Source organism: Maylandia zebra, linkage group LG20 (genome assembly GCF_041146795.1).
Source record: "Maylandia zebra isolate NMK-2024a linkage group LG20, Mzebra_GT3a, whole genome shotgun sequence".
NCBI lineage: Eukaryota > Metazoa > Chordata > Actinopteri > Cichliformes > Cichlidae > Maylandia > Maylandia zebra.
Window position 1 is genome coordinate 25152041 of NC_135186.1, and position 16489 is coordinate 25168529.

General features: G+C 41.4%; 1 protein-coding gene across 4 annotated transcripts in view; it reads left to right on the forward strand.

The window, feature by feature from the left end:
• Window positions 1-14829, forward strand: part of nup210 (nucleoporin 210) — a 34267-nt gene extending 19438 nt beyond the window's left edge. Inside the window, exons 32-40 of one of the 4 annotated variants that reach the window (XM_004546159.5) lie at window positions 6131-6351; window positions 7747-7883; window positions 8586-8700; window positions 9022-9168; window positions 9739-9989; window positions 10100-10304; window positions 10893-11015; window positions 12545-12625; window positions 13571-14829. In XM_004546159.5, coding sequence (XP_004546216.1) covers window positions 6131-6351; window positions 7747-7883; window positions 8586-8700; window positions 9022-9168; window positions 9739-9989; window positions 10100-10304; window positions 10893-11015; window positions 12545-12625; window positions 13571-13674 — 1384 coding nt within the window. In that variant the 3' untranslated portion in view covers window positions 13675-14829. Of the gene's footprint in view, window positions 1-6130; window positions 6352-7746; window positions 7884-8585; window positions 8701-9021; window positions 9169-9738; window positions 9990-10099; window positions 10305-10892; window positions 11016-12544; window positions 12626-13570 lie in introns of those variants that run through there. The other 3 variants (XM_004546160.5, XM_004546162.5, XM_004546161.5) reach the window with 3 other exon arrangements.
• Window positions 14830-16489: the final 1660 nt, after the last annotated feature.

Sequence of the window (16489 nt, forward strand, 5' to 3'; positions counted from 1 at the left end):
CCCTTGGGGGCATCTCCCATTTTGACCTCGGGACTTCCAGGTTATACTCGGCACAGATGTTCCTGTACACTATGCCGGCCACTTGGTTATGGCGTTCCATGTATGCCTTGCCTGCTAGCATCTTGCACCCTGCTGTTATGTGCTGGATTGTTTCTGGGGCATCTTTACACAGCCTGCACCTGGGGTCTTGCCTGGTGTGATAGACCCCAGCCTCTATGGATCTTGTACTCAGAGCTTGTTCTTGTGCTGCCATGATTAGTGCCTCTGTGCTGTCTTTCAGTCCAGCTTTGTCCAGCCACTGGTAGGATTTCTGGATATCAGCCACCTCCTCTATCTGCCGGTGGTACATACCGTGCAGGGGCCTGTCCTTCCATGATGGTTCCTCGTCTCCCTCCTCTTTCTTGGGTTTCTGCTGCCTGAGGTATTCACTGAGCACTCGGTCAGTTGGGGCCATCTTCCCAATGTATTCTTGGATGTTCCTTGTCTCATCCTGGACTGTGGTGCTGACACTCACCAGTCCCCGGCCCCCTTCCTTCCGCTTAGCGTACAGCCTCAGGGTGCTGGACTTGGGGTGAAACCCTCCATGCATGGTCAGGAGCTTTCTTGTCTTTATGTCAGTGGCTTCTATCTCCTCCTTTGGCCAGCCTATTACCCCAGCAGGGTACCTGATCACGGGCAGGGCGTATGTGTTGATGGCCCGGATCTTGTTCTTACCATTCAGCTGACTCCTCAGGACTTGCCTGACCCTCTGCAGGTACTTGGTGGTTGCAGCCTTTCTAGCGGCCTCTTCATGGTTCCCATTTGCCTGCGGGATCCCCAGGTACTTGTAACTGTCCTCTATGTCTGCAATGTTGCCTTCTGGTAGTTCAATCCCCTCAGTTCTGACTACCTTCCCTCTCTTTGTTACCATCCGACTACACTTCTCCAGTCCGAACGACATTCCAATGTCATTGCTGTATAGCCTGGTAGTGTGGATCAGTGAATCGATGTCTCGTTCACTCTTGGCATACAGCTTGATGTCATCCATGTACAGGAAGTGGCTGACAACTGCTCCGTTCCGTAGTCGGTATCCGTAGCCAGTCTTCTTAATGATCTCACTGAGGGGGTTCAGGCCTATGCAGAACAGCAGTGGGGACAGAGCATCTCCTTGGTAGATCCCGCACTTGATGGTAACTTGTGCTATGGGCTTGGAGTTGGCCTCTAGTGTTGTACGCCACATCCCCATTGAGTTCCTGATGAAGGCTCTTAGGGTCCCATTGATCTTGTACAATTCTAGGCATTCCAGTATCCAGCTGTGGGGCATTGAGTCATAGGCCTTCTTGTAATCAATCCAGGCAGTGCACAGGTTGGTCAGTCTGGTCTTGCAGTCTCGGCTGATTGTTCTGTCTACCAGTAGCTGGTGTTTTGCACCTCTGGTATTCTTGCCAATTCCTTTCTGTGTCCCGCTCATGTATTGACCCATGTGCCTGTTCATCTTAGCCGATATGATGCCTGACAGGAGCTTCCATGTAGTACTGAGGCAGGTTATTGGTCGGTAGTTGGAGGGGACCGGTCCCTTCTTGGGGTCCTTGGGGATCAGGACCGTCCGGCCTTCAGTTAGCCATTCTGGGTGTCTTTCGTTAACTAGCAGCTGGTTCATTTGTGCTGCCAGACGCTCGTGGAGTGCAGTCAGCTTCTTCAGCCAGTAGGCGTGAACCATGTCGGGCCCTGGTGCTGTCCAACTCTTCATACTGGAGACCCTTTCTTGGATATCTGCCACTGTGATGGTTACTGGACCCTGTTCAGGGAGGTCGCTGTGGTCTGCCCTCAGATCCTCTAGCCACTGAGCATTGCCGTTATGGGTTGCATCCTTCTCCCATATGCTCTTCCAGTATTGCTCCGTCTCCAGCCTTGGTGGTGCTGTTCTCTTATTGTTCCCTTGCCACTGAGAGTACACCTTTGCTGGTTCTGTGGAGAACAGCTGGTTTATTCTCCTGCCTTCTATCTCTCTGGTGTACCTCCTCAAGCGGCTGGCCAAGGCTGTGAGTCTTTGCTTGGCAGTTTCCAAGGCCTCAGGTATGCTGTATTTCTTAGGCACCTTATTTGTCGCACCTTTCTGCAACTCCGTTAGTTGGCTAACCTCCCTCCGTGCTACTTTGATCTTGCCCTCTAGCCTCCTTCTCCATGGAGGGTACTGCCCCTTGTGGCTGTTCAACTTGTAGCCAAGCATCTCACTGATCACTGCTGCCGTATTGTAGATCAGCTTGTTAGTGTCGGTAATCGTGGTTGTAGGTATTGCCCGTAGTGCTGCATTAACATCATCTAGCAGACCTTCTGAGGGTACTTCACGTAATCTTGGTAACCGGCTACGGGGGATCCAGGTTTCAAGCTTGGCCATGATCCTATTTTTCAGGTCAGTTCCTCTCGCACTCAACGATCCTTCTCCTATCGCACTTGGGGCTATGTACCCAATCTCGGGTGGGGGTGATGATATCTCCCCCCTGACCTGGCGTCCTGACTCCTCCTTGCCGTAGCATTTGTGTTGTACCTCGTCAATCTCTAGCTGTGAGAGCAGTCCCTTCTTTCGAATGTTGGAACACTGAGCTACTAGTTGTTTCGCCGTCATTGTGGATGTTGGGTATCGAAGAATCCATAGGTCCCTCATCCTATTCATGTAGCCCCTTCCGCCGGGGTTACTTGCATAGTAGCATTCCAACAACGCCCTGTTTTCGTCCCTTGCCCACCGATGCCTTCTTGTTCCAGTAGCCCACTTTTCGTCAGGGTGCCCTGGTTCCTCAACACCTGACGCGGACCTTGTTGATCCGGGCGACGTCCGAGCCGGCATGCCTTCATATTTATCTGTCTCGCTCATGTCTGCGGTAGGCTTGCTTAGCATAGGGGGTCTAGCCTTAGGACCCTTACTGGATACAGACGCCCCAGGCAGGAATCGAACTTGCGATCCTCTGTTCCAAAGGCGTGTAGTTTAACCACTACGCTATCCAGCTGCGTATATATATATATATAATTTTTTTTTTTTAATTTATTTATTAGGGGTGCAACGATACACAAAATTCACGGTTCGGTTCGATACTTTGGTGTCACGGTTCGATATTTTTTCGATACAAAAAAATGTTCATGCATTTTTAATTTGTCATTTATTAAAATTATAAATATATATTTTAACTCAAAAGTACAGTTTTTAAATTTAACCCTAACCCTTGTGCGTGTTTTTTATTTTGACAGCGAATGCGCACCTGCGGACCACTTATGTGCAGCCCTGGTTATTTAGCTCGTCATATTGCAGCCACAGAAATTCTTTTGTCCATGAAACCATAAAGCTGCACTTTCTTTTTGCCTTATAGTCTGATTTGTCATAACTTCTCCGTTTTGTGGTAAGCTTTTCTTTGGCTGTCACTTCTTCACCCTGACTTCTTCACCCTGACCTGTCTTATTTGGCTCAGAAGAAATGAAATATATATCCTGCTGATTTTACACACACACACATAACGGTCAGCGATTCTCTGCGCGATCAACCTCTCACATGTTTAAGCTTGCTGCGGGAGATTTCACTTGTCATGTTTGCATAGTAAGCTAACGATTAATAAGACGATGTCAGAGGAGTTGGTGCACAAATTATCATCACTCACAGATCAGTGCTGTCGCTCTCTATACACAGTTCGCGTGATTGCAAAGTGAAAGCAAAAAAACAAGCGCAAATTCAAACGCGATTTCAATATGTCACATATTGACAGTGGCTCACCGATGCCAATGACATAATTACCCAGCTACATTTCTGAAAGAATGCAAAAGCATTGACATATATTTTTCCTTCCTACAATAGCCCGACGGGCAGGGCAGAGATAGATTTTGGTAGCCCGACTGAAAAAAATCGCTAGCCCCAGGACGTCGGGCTAGCGATATTGCAAGCCCTGTATCTGATTGAGGAATCACTCATCTTTGGAAAAGAGAGTTTATTACAGAGAAATGTCTCTTTCCAAAATAAAAGCTATACTATCCGCTTCTTCTGGGCTATATTCTCAGCAGCATAAGGAGAATCATGTGCTAACAGCTGTCTAAATGACTCGGCTAAAGTTAGTAGCATGCTTGTTGTTTTTGTCTTTGCACTAGGATGATGTTGGCGTAAATGTGCAGTCATATTCGTTGTGTTCCCACTAGTGATTTCAGGTTAATCTCGTTGAAATGACCTTAACGCCACAACACGGCAAATCTCCGTTAACGAGCTACCGCCGATCGCCCCGTGCATGGGGCTAGACGGCCAACACGTTAACGAGCTAACTGCGCTAACACACTAGCTCCCACCCATGTAATTGAGCATTGCACGGCACATCCAACATACTGTTTTACTTTAGTCCATGACTCGCTTACCTTCAGGGTCATACGTCACATGAAAACCAAAATAATTCCAAACGCCAGATCTGGAGAGCTTAACTTCTGTCTTGCTAGCTTGCCCTGCGCTCTTCCTTCTGACTATGCTGTCTGTGTTGAGCGCTCAGTAGATCTGCGCTCGACAGTGCAGCCTAGGCGGAGTAGTCGAACGCAGATTCACTGAGCGCTCAACACAGACAGCATCGTCAGAAGGAAAGTTGATAAAATAAATTACAAATGTTGTATTGTTCGATACATATGCGTACCGAACCGAAAGCACTGTATCGAACGGTTCAATATCGATACGAATATCGTTGCACCCCTAATAAATATATATATATATATATATATATATATATATATATATATATATATATATATATATATATATAATTAGTATAATTTATGTCTATGTATTTACTAGTACATATGGTATCATTTGGCCTGTTCATGCTGTCGGCCATGAAATGAAAATGTGATGCTTTTATAAGGTGTTGTAGGTGCATAAATGCAATAAATGGGCCATTGCATCCCGTTGCTAGGTGGTAGGAACATGATGGTTTAATATATCCTATATAATTCAGCTTTTGTGTATATAAATGAGATGTTACTGCTGTGAAAACAACAGGATGCTTTCATAAGGTTTTGTAGGCGCATAAAGGAAGAAAAAGAGGTCATTGTAGCTCGTTGCTAAATGGTTGCCAGGCAACCTGATGGCGTCACATATCATGCATAACTGAAGTTTTGTGGAAATGAGATGTTGTTGTGATGAAATTAAAAAAATATATATTATACAACTCCTGATTGTGTAGTAGGAATTGAAAAAGAGGCAAACACATGAACAGAGAATTTGTGTATTATAATAAGATATAATATTTGACCTGGAGTTTTTTGTCTTTCATTTCACACATGACTCATCTGTGTGACCAAAAAATATTGGCCACTCAGGTGATTTGAGGCAAGACTTGCATAGTGCTCTGGGTCAGCACTGTCTGCTGGTCTAAGATTGGACAAACCATGAACAGTGTGCTGGAGATGTGGTCCGCTCACAACTTGGAAAACTATGGTCTTATTGTGAAAGGACACTTTTAAAGGTCACTTGGAGTCCACGCCTCAGCAGCATAGAGTTACTTTGACTGCAGGTGAAGGAACAACAGCTTATTAGCCAATGTTGGTCATAATGTTTGGCTCATCGCCGTATATCTTTAATACTAACATTATTTTTGTTTTATTCTTCACCACTGCTGAGATGCACGATACTACTCTACTACTCCTCTTGACTCATACTGTTGTACATTCATTTTCTGTACAATCCAACCAGAGCAGTTGAGGTCACAACATCATCTAGTGATAGCCTGTATGAGGAGTAATTTGATTAATTTAGAGAGGTATTCCTTTAACCCCAGTTTCAGAACGACTTGTTTCCACCTGACTGAGCGAGGTAAATGTGTGTGTTGAACAGAGTAGTGTTGCACTTTTTCCAATGAGGGACTCCCACGCCTGGCAATACAATAAATTGATTCTATTATGGTTTTCTCCAGGTGCTGACAGATGATTTTAGTGGGAAAGTATCACATTTTTGATTGTTGGCCTGTGATAAAATTCCCCTAAGAGCTTCTTTTACTGATGTCTAAGGCTGGAGCTGTTTTGGCCAACCTTTTTTCTAACTCACTTGATTTGAAACACCCTGAAAAATTAGGACTTTCACAGAAACGTGTACAAATGATAATCATAATTAAATCTGTTCCTATGTTCTTTTCTTTAGAGATGATCTTGTGCAGGTTGGGGTTGGGCCTGGTAATCACACCCTCACAGTGAGAACAGTTAATGTAGGACTCACACTCCTTGCAGTTTGGGACAGCGAAAACATGGGTGTGGCAGACTATGTTCCAATTCCAGTGGGACATGCTATTCATATGGATGATGCCAAAAAACTGATGGTGGGAGATGTGGTCTGCTTCCACATCCAGTTAACCAATCCCAGTGGTAAGAGATTTACACGTTAAAATGTCACAAATGCTGTCATAAAATAATAAAAAGCACAACAAAACATTGTGAAAGTTAATAAAATGTCTGTTAAATTTGGCACAATTTTACAGTCTAGATAAGTATTTCTTATGTTTTCTGATTGCTTTTCATTGACTTTCCATAAGGACAAAGTACTTTTTATTAGGGGTGGGTTTTTATAATCGATTTATCGATTAAAATCGATTCTGACTTGGATAACGTGAAATCGATTCATTAAAATCCTGAATCGATTTTTTTAATATAAATTTATTTTGCCCGAAATGACAGAATCTCAGGTGAAATCTCACAAAATTTCAACAACCACCAAACAGCTAAGACAGTAAATGCGAGCAGGAACACGGATTCTGCACAAAGACTTAAACACACAGCGCGACCCACGGATCAGAATCAGTGAGATGTGACTTTCTCACCCGACGGCACGGACACGGTCGGGGCTGAAAGCCGACAGCTCGCTGACTCTGATGTGTCGGCGGATCCGCGCTTTGTGTTTACGCCCTTTTTGCGCCGATTCTAAAGCTGTTAGTTTTATCTCTCTCCAAACAATAAAAATAAAACTGACTGAACCAGCAGCAAAAGAAGATCCAAACTACGCTTCACATAAACATCGTCATGAATTCCCTCTGACTTTTACTGTTTTGCTTCCACCACGATAAAATCACACTTCATGCACAGCTCTCTCTCTCTCTTTCTCTCTGTACTGTTTTCTTCGTTATTCGCTTGTTTGTTACGCACCAGTCTACCGTTGTTTATAGCGCTGTCGGCCGCTGTTTTTTTTTCGTTTACATACTTCTGAAAATCAAACCTAATTTCTGCCGTTCAATACTGAACAAATTTAAACTTTTTAAAATTATACAAAATGCAAAACGCTCAGCCGTGTCTCTAATAAAACCGCTGTAACGTCAGAGGTAACGTTCATATGTTCATTAATGTTTTTCTTTCGTTTTTGATGTACTGCAGAGTATTTTTATAAAATCCCAGGCCAGGAAAATCTTCATGTTTTTCTGTGTTTTATCCTCAGCTACTTTGACACGAAGGCATCTGTGTGATGATTTGATAAAATCTTGCGTGTGTCAACTTCCTTTTTATAGATACAAAAATATGTCAATTTACTGATCTGAATTATAATATTTCTGACTGTCAAAATTTCCCATATTCAAATCGAATTGAATCGAATTGTGGATCGAATCGATTTGGGACCTTGTGAATCAGAATCGAATCGATTCTAGAAATCAGTGACGATACCCAGCCCTACTTTTTATGTCACAAAAATAACTAAAGGAGTACCAATTTACGTGAATTTAAGTGTACTGTACATATTTTAAAAGCACAATATTATCTTTGCCTTCTCTGTAGGTGCTCATGGCACTTGGAGCTCCACTGCAGATGGTGTTCTTCAGGTGGACCCTAAAACTGGAGCTGCTGTAGCTAGAGACTCTGGGACAGCTACTGTGTACTATGAGATACCTGGTATTTTGAAAACATACAGAGAGGTATGTTACTTATAGTGCAGCTTGGTATGTGGTTTAGCCATGGCTTTAATGAATGTGCACTAATAAACAGAATTCTAATTATGCATGCAGTACCATTTTGATCTTTCTCTGCTCTTTATACATTTGTTCCTCTACTAGTGCAGAATATTGCAGGAATCCTCTAGACATGTATCATAACAAAAATTAAAAACAAGTGGATTGCATATCCATCATCACTTCCACAACACTTAATTTATGCATAATGTGTGCGCATGAAATGCTGTTGTTAGGATTCTTGTACACGGTGCGTGGAAAGGATTAATTGGCTCTCTGGATGTTGCTGTTCTTTAAATCATGCTCCTTCCCCCTGAATGTGACCACAATTTTTAATGAATATTTGCTTTTAGAGCAGTTAAAATGTTTTTATGTTGGCTATCTATCTTAAACAGAAAAGAGCTCACATGCATTTTAAAAGGAACTGAATTAAGATGTTGTTTTTTTGTTTTTTTTTTATCAGTGTGAGAAAGTCTTTGAAACAAGTGGGTGGAATGTTATATTCAGCACTCAGCTGTGTTTTAATTAGTTTGCTTCCCCGACGGTTTGATTTGATTGATGTAAACGGTTACTAGTGAATGCAAATTTCAGTGTGATTATTCCATGTACACACTTATATCTTCCTTGGATTTTCCTTTAGCTGTTGTGTCTTTCTCTATGCCTCTGTAGGTAGTAGTGGAAACTCCTACACGGACAGCAGCTATGGCACAGGCTACACCAGTCAGGAATGGCAAGGAGACAAAGGTTCTCCTGACAACCAAAGAAAGAGGAACCAACCTCATTGGTATTGAATTCATATTTAGTTTTTTGTTTTTGTTTAAATGTTTATTTGTGTGTTTTAGAAGAAATGTTATAGGAATTTATTACTTTCACACAGCCATGCTAGCTCTTTCACCCAATAATCACGTTATAGTGCAGATATGGAAGCTGTGTAAATCATCTCTATATGAGAAACCATTTTAGCAGACATCCCAAATATCAAAACTTTCTGTTATTGTTGTTTTTGGATTTTTTTCCCCCCTTATATAAATGTAAAGATTCATGAAGTCTTATTTTTATTTTTTTTAATAACAAATTTCTTGTTCTATTGTGTCCTAAACTACAGGAACCTGTTCCTCTAACCAGATTGAAGCTATTTCACAGCTGCAGCCAGAAACATCTGTAAACTGCCATCTCAGCTTTACCAGCGACATTGTCGATTTCTCTGCTAATGACGTCTTTAAAACGCACGTCACCTTTGACCCCAGCATTGGTAAGAGAGCCCCCCCCCCTTAAATTAAAAGATACTTTTAAAACATAACCTCCCTCCCCACTACATAGGTTATTATTTTTTATTTTTTATGTGTATGGTGTGCAAAGGGGGTAGGAAAGTACTGTTTACAAGGGCATAATCAATACCTGCATTGCCCATACAACGAATTTAGCAGGGGCTATAAAAGTTGTCCGGGTGATGTATTGAACCGAGCAGACGCCCTGTTGCCTGAAATCACTGGTCTAATTGTGTTTGGGATTTTGGGACTTCTCCCTAGTTGCTGGCTTATGTACAATGGGATCCACAGTGTGTTCATGAGGTTGTAACCATTCAGCTGAATTTTAAAGGGTTTCTAATAGAACTATGTGATTGTGAAGTGATACTTTCTCAGATATTCAGAGTTTAAAGGGGAAAAATACATATTTCTTGTATGTACCTGGCATCTTTTTTGTAACCAAAGTTATATCAGGGCTCACATGCATGGTGGTATTCATGATCAGGTCTTGTACCAAATGTACACATTAGTAATTTATCTCTAACCATCACCTTTACTTGTGTCCAATGCCTCAGGCTTCTACACATGCTCCATGACCTTGCAGCCCATCACTGACCAGCAGACCCGCGTGCTCAGCGTATCCATGACCAACCTGCTGGTGAAGGCAGGCCTGGAGGGCAGTACTTTCTCTGGGGTACAAGTCAGTGCCAGACTGCCAATTGAGCCAGGCCTGTACTCAGACCAGACTGAGCTGCTGCTCTCAAACTTACACCCATCAGCTGAACTCACAGTCTATGGCCCTACTGCAGCCCTGTCCAATGTGGAGGTACAATATGTTTTTAAAGCTAAATAATGCTATTCTAATTTAATTCTCCGTGTTTTAGTGAACTTAAGATATGATGTTTAGAAGCATGCATCACTTTGTGGTATCTTTAGGTGGCGTCTACTTCTCCCAACATTGTTGTCCAAGAGAAGGAGGTACACCATAACTTCCCCAGTTTCTCAAAGTACACCGTCAGTGCTGTGGACCCCCATTTAGCAGTTTCTGCTTCCATTTCTATAAGCAGCACTTCCTCCGACCAGAATCTCGTCATCCCAGTCACTTTGATTCACGTAGCTGATCCCAATGCTGCAATTCAAGGTCAGATATTAACAGTGCAAATGAGAATCCACAGAACCTAAAGCCAAACTTGTCGTTTTACTTTAAGTGTATTTTATGTGTAATGTTGCAGGAAATGTAGCTGGGTTGTTTCACAATGTATTATTATAAATGTGAAGCTACTCATAGTTCATCGTAAATGATTCACATTGTTTAATCTTATATTTTCAATACATATCATCATTTTGTTCAATGACAGAAAATGCACATCTCAATGTACAGTGCTTAACAGTTTGTTGTTGTTTTTTTACCCTTCAATTGAACAAAAAATAGAAATGTGGCCATAATGTAAAAAAAACCTTCTGTATTGAGGTAATTAGCTGTTTAAATGGGTTACTGCTAAGTAATCAATGCCAGCCACGTAACCAGCCCTGCCATCTGTGGGAAATGAGGACACTGACATGGCATATTTTTAGTAACCATCTTTCCATTCAGGTATCAGACATCACCAGTGTTGTAACAACATCATTATCCTTTCTGCCGTAGCTAATATGTTGAGTGTGTTGTGTGATTTCAGCATTTCAAATGGGCTTGTTATCTCAAATGCCTCTCTCTCTCTCTCTCTCTCAGCAGCTGCTTCTCCAGTTGGTTATATGGAGGGGGGCCACTCCTTCCACAGCTTCATAAACTCCTACCAGATGATGTTCTGCACCCTGTTCGCTCTGCTGGCTGGTACAGCTATCCTCATAATCGGTGGGTTGCCTTATTCTTGTTGGAATTACTAAGCCTTACATAATTGGAGGACCTGTTAGCTCACATTTTAAAGAACTGCACTCTAGTTTGTTTTCTGTCATCAAAGTAATATTTTTATGTACCTGGAGTGTACCAAAATCGTCCTTTTCGACAGCTGTTCACAGACCAAACCATAAGTATTTGGACAGTTACTTTTTTAGGGAGTGGGAATCGATTTCTGTGCACATTCTCATGCACAAAAATACTACAAAATATGCATTTTAGTAGGTTTAAAAATTGCTGTTTGAATTGTAACCCATGTAAAAGACATCACAGGTACAAGTGCCAATTAAAATGTCATTGAGTATTTTGTGGAAAACTTTTGCACTCCTCGACTGTCTCAACTTACACTTTAATGCGTTTCTTTAGATCCACCCTCAGCTCCAGCTTGTTGTGGGGGTAACCCTGCTTGGAGTCAGCTCTTCATTTAGGTTGAGGCACATTGGAATGTTTTAATATTTACTGATGAATCAAAGCTATTCCAAGTGCTCAGCCTAGAAAGCTCTTAGGATGTTTCATCATTCAGCGATCCCAAAAGTACAGCCGAAGCAACCAATTAGTTTTGATTTGACTCAATCACTGCACACAGAATGCTCCTGTGCACCTCTACAGTCCTGTTGCCTCTGTCAGCCTTGAAATCAATAAGGCAACCATAACGGATGCACCACCTTCTCCGACAGATGAGGTGTCATGCTTTGAGTTTATCCCCCTTTTTTTTCTTTTCCCCTTTTCTTCTACACTACAGTCTATCATTTTGATGCAGGATCATTTTACCAACTAGGCTTTTCTATTTGTGAAGCTCGCCATCAGTTTGAGGGTATGGTCATGAAGTTGTACTATGACCACTGACAGGGAAACGGGTCATGATTACGTAGGTGTAGTCCAGTCTCTAAAATGATTTGTCCTTCCTGTGGAAGTCGCATCAATTCTCAAATATCAATCAACTTCGAGCCACAAGGGAGTCTTCTGTGAATGAGACAGAACCACAGCCCAAAGAACATTAACTAGGAAAATGTCCAAATACTTTTGAATAACTGTTTGTGCCCTGAGGGGTGCATCTCACATGAAACCCTTTCAATACTGACGTCTTAAACAAAATTAAAGTTGAGACTTTGCATCTTTTTAATGCGGTACTTCTTTGTCAAAATTAATTATGCTAAAAGCACAGAGCCTGAAGGAAAGTTACAGTACTCATTATCCAGACTGTGTACAAGCAAGGTTTTTCCACTGTTACTGGAACATCCATTAAAGCTATTAACATGTTTTGTATTTTAAAATTTTAAATCCTTCAAACACAAGCTGATGCATCAGTGTATTGCAGTGGTACAAGTTCTTTCACAGTGAAGTACTTCTTTAACTTGACAGTCAGTTATCAGTGGTGGTCATAATTTAAAGCACCTAAAGTTGTAATACTATGTTTTGTGGCTAAGAGTTTTTATATAGGAAGGTCAACAAACACTCATGTTTTTAAATGTATCCCCCCCGGGCAGTCCTCCACTCGGTGTTCACGCCAAGGGAACGAACTTATCATCCTGCTTTCATCCAGAGGACACCGTCGTCACCAGTCTCAGGTAGGGCAATGTCACTGTGACTTTACCCAAACAGCGATTTGTAAATAGATGAGAACATACATTCATGAGAATATACAGCTTGATCAAAAAGCTGACTGTGCCTAAAAAGCAGAAAGATATCGGATTTTAATTTGGCTACTGTCCCCTTCAAAGTAGCCCCCTTATGCAGCTTTACACAGCTCCCCACATTATCTGAAGTTGGCATCTTAGTGTGGACTATTGTTTGGGCTCTGGGTGATAGCTCTCTCTCTGATGGTATTTCTAACAATATATGAGGAAAAAATAATTTTCCAATGAACTGCTGTCACTGATGAGATGCGTCTTAATTTGTACTGTGAAATTATTGAAATGAGGTGCCATTGGCAGCAGCAGTGCTATAGTGCAATAGTAGTAACTCAGAATAAGTGAAATATAAGCATAAAAGTAGCCTAGGTAGTGTTTTCCCTGGAAATTTGTTAGTATAAGACAACTAAACATGTTAGATTAACAACAGCTAAAGTGATTTTACAGTGTAACTCTTCCAGAAGTGCACAATATGTTCCAACTTGAGTCAAAGCTTTTTAACCAGTTGAGTAATTGATTACTTTTCAGTTGGACATGATCAGCTGTTAGTATTTCCCTCCCCCTTAGCCTGGTTGTACTGATGTCACCTCAACATGTTATAAAGATCATTTGGATGTGAACCTAAAGCATAAATTATTTATCATTCTACAGACTCATTTGTCTTGAAGGAAGCTGGAGTGTTGATATAAGATGTATGTGTTAGCGTGTCAAATTATGCTGGTTAAATGACATTTAAACTATGTAGTGTTTTCTAGATTGCTTTTATTTACTAATAACTTCTAACAAACTTCTTCCACTTGTGGTTTGTGTCACACAGAGTGGTTGTGCCATTTGGCTCTTGATGCCTTGTTTACACTCTTTATTTAACATTTCTCTCTTCAGGTTTAGACTCACCATTATCAAATTCTTTCAACCGCACATTACCCGGAACCAGCCTGAACAGCAGCCCCAGGTACCGGCTCTATTCCCCAGACTACAAGTCCTGATGAAGCCGGCTGCTTAGTCTCTCCTCCTTAAAATGAAAACACCCCAGGCCATTAAAGTGTAGAGAATGTGCCTCTGTCCCTCAGGATGAATGCTGTGGGGAGGTGACAGCAAAATCTCAGTATCTTTGTTTTGAAATGTTGGTACAGATGCATAAATGAAACAATTTCTACCGTGGAAGATCAGTTAAAAGGCGATGCAAGATTATTATAGGGCTGTTTTCCAGTTTTCTTGTGTGTTTGCTTATGTGTGTGGAAGTAAATATAAATTATATGTGTGTGCACAATTCTACATATCCTGTATGTATTTTTGTGGTTTGCCATGAAAATAGCTTTTTATACAAAACCACTTCATTGACTGACACCCAGTGAGGAGCGCACTTAAAAACTTTTAGTTTATGCTCATAATTCTTTTTGTTTGCTTGGCTACTAAATTGAAGTGTAAAATGCAGTAACTCAGGATAAACCACATTCTCTTATAAGACAGAAATCAACTGTTAGTTTGAAAATATTTATTTTTTACGAGCAGATGTTGTTCTCTGTAATGTTGTAGTGTATACATTTTGAGGAAAAGTGCCGTCCACTGAATCCATCCACAAAGATAATGAACCCTTTAAATGTGCATATTACTGACCGTGAAAAGGTTGGACTACTTCTGTTTTAGGGCATTTTGGGGGGAGTTTGATTTTTCCCATTTTTCAATATTACTGATTTTCGAGCCACAATGCATCCAGCTTCTGTCTGATTCATTAATGTGAAACGGCAACGAAATGTGAACTGTCATTTAGTTTTTATCCCAGTGTTGCTTGATTGCAAAAAGCACTCAAATGTGACCAGGTCTCATTTCTGAAAATGTAATGCTTCTGTTTATTCCTACAGCCCATTTATCCTGAACAAGATTACTGTAGCATTGTTGAATTGCTTGAACATTTGATGTGTGATTTTTGTTTTAAATGCCATATTTTTGTATGTGAAGAAAAAAAAAATTAACGACCAGGAATTGTATTTATGCTAGCCATCTGGGTTTGTTTGTTTGTTTGTTTTTTCCAGATCCATGCCTTACTGTCACATCTGACCTGCATTTAGCACATGATGCAGTTATGAATTTGTGTGAATATACTCTCCTCTTTGCTGATTAAAGTTTTTACTTTTTCTGTTCACTGTTGTCAGAATTATTCATCAAAAACCTTTTGTGAATTTCTCTTCTTTCCACATGCTGTCAGTTTAGTATAATTGTGGCAGATGCAAAGACTTACAGAAAGCATTGTCTTCTTTGAATAATTCAAAATGCAGAAAACTAGAAACATCGATTCTGTCACTCACATTTGGCAATTTTGCAACTCGCTGTGGATTTCTGCATCGGCGTTTCATTAATGTGCTCATTAATACATTTTGTTTTCCTCTTTGTTGCTTTTTGATGACATGACGTTCTTATCCTTTTCAGTGTTGTTGAAGTTGCATATTTTTAACTTCTCAGTAAATTGTAAACTACTTGAACACGATTAGTTTTGCAAAACATCAATAGCAGTAGAAGGAAAGAAAGGAGGACGATTTTTGCATTAGCAACGGTTGACTTCCCACGTATCCAAAGGCCAGCACGCTCTATACACGCATTCGCCTTATTTCACACAAACAGACGGGGGGGTGAGGTGGGGCGTCTTTCTCCTGGGCTCCCTCAGGACATGTAAAGGTCTGTGGCCACTGATCAAATATCTCCCATCTGTCTGTAACACTGCTCTGGGCTGCCGTGGTGGGACTCGGTCACCTGGCTTATTTGTATGCCCTCAGCAGCCGCCTGCATGTCAGCAAATGCAAACCCAAATAGGTGAGCAGAGCAGACCGTGCACCACAGGATCGTTTGTAAAGCAGCAGAACATCAGTCGTGGCACACATACACTACAATCCAAAAAGTAGCTCTTAGGGGTTTTCACTTTGTCGACATGTGCACTTTTTAGTAATTTACGACTTCATCTTATTTAGGACTGCAGCTAACGAGCCTGACAGCAGTTTTGATTAAATGCCTTGTGTAAGTAAATGCCTTGTAAATAAAAAAATGGTAAAATCATGATGATGTATAATAAGGAAAGGCACACAATTCTTACATTTAAGAACTGAAGGCACATTTCTGACATTGTGGATTATTGGACAGGGGGATGAAGGATGACATGCAAAGGGATGGAGAGACAGAGGAGGATGCTAGGGATAGGGTGAGATGGAAGCAGATGATCTTCTGTGGTGACCCCTAAAGGAAGCAACAGAAAGAAGAAGAAAAGATTATTTTTCTGATGCTCTGTTAATTAAATCATTTCAGCTCCAGTGTTGTTGTTAGGCTAGTCCCAGGGCTCAGTGGAAACCATATTGTGAGACATAAACCCTCACCAATGTAAACTGCTGCACAAGAAGAAGAATCCTGAGTGGGACTTATTCAGCTCCAGCTATAGTCTTTGCATTATTTCCCCCACGCTCCTTATTTCTCAAAGGGGGTGTTAGACAGACAAAGCCTCAACTCATGCCTGAGAGCTGTTTATGAGAAAGCTCAGGAACACCAGCTGCTGTGGCCACAACGGGGGCTCGTGGGTATGCTTAAGATGTTGGCTGCCTTAGAAAAAGGAAACATTTAACCGGTGTGTTGTGTTGTGTAAGCAAACCCACCAACCTTTGACTGCCTTGCCACTTCAATAACTGCTTTCAGGAGGCACTGGTAGCAGTTGTTATTTTGCTGTCTGCTTCAGTTAAAATTCATTGAGATTCAAAAGCGGCAGTGAACGTCTCTTAAATTACTCCCATCAACAGGTAGTTGCATGTGGCTGTACAGTAT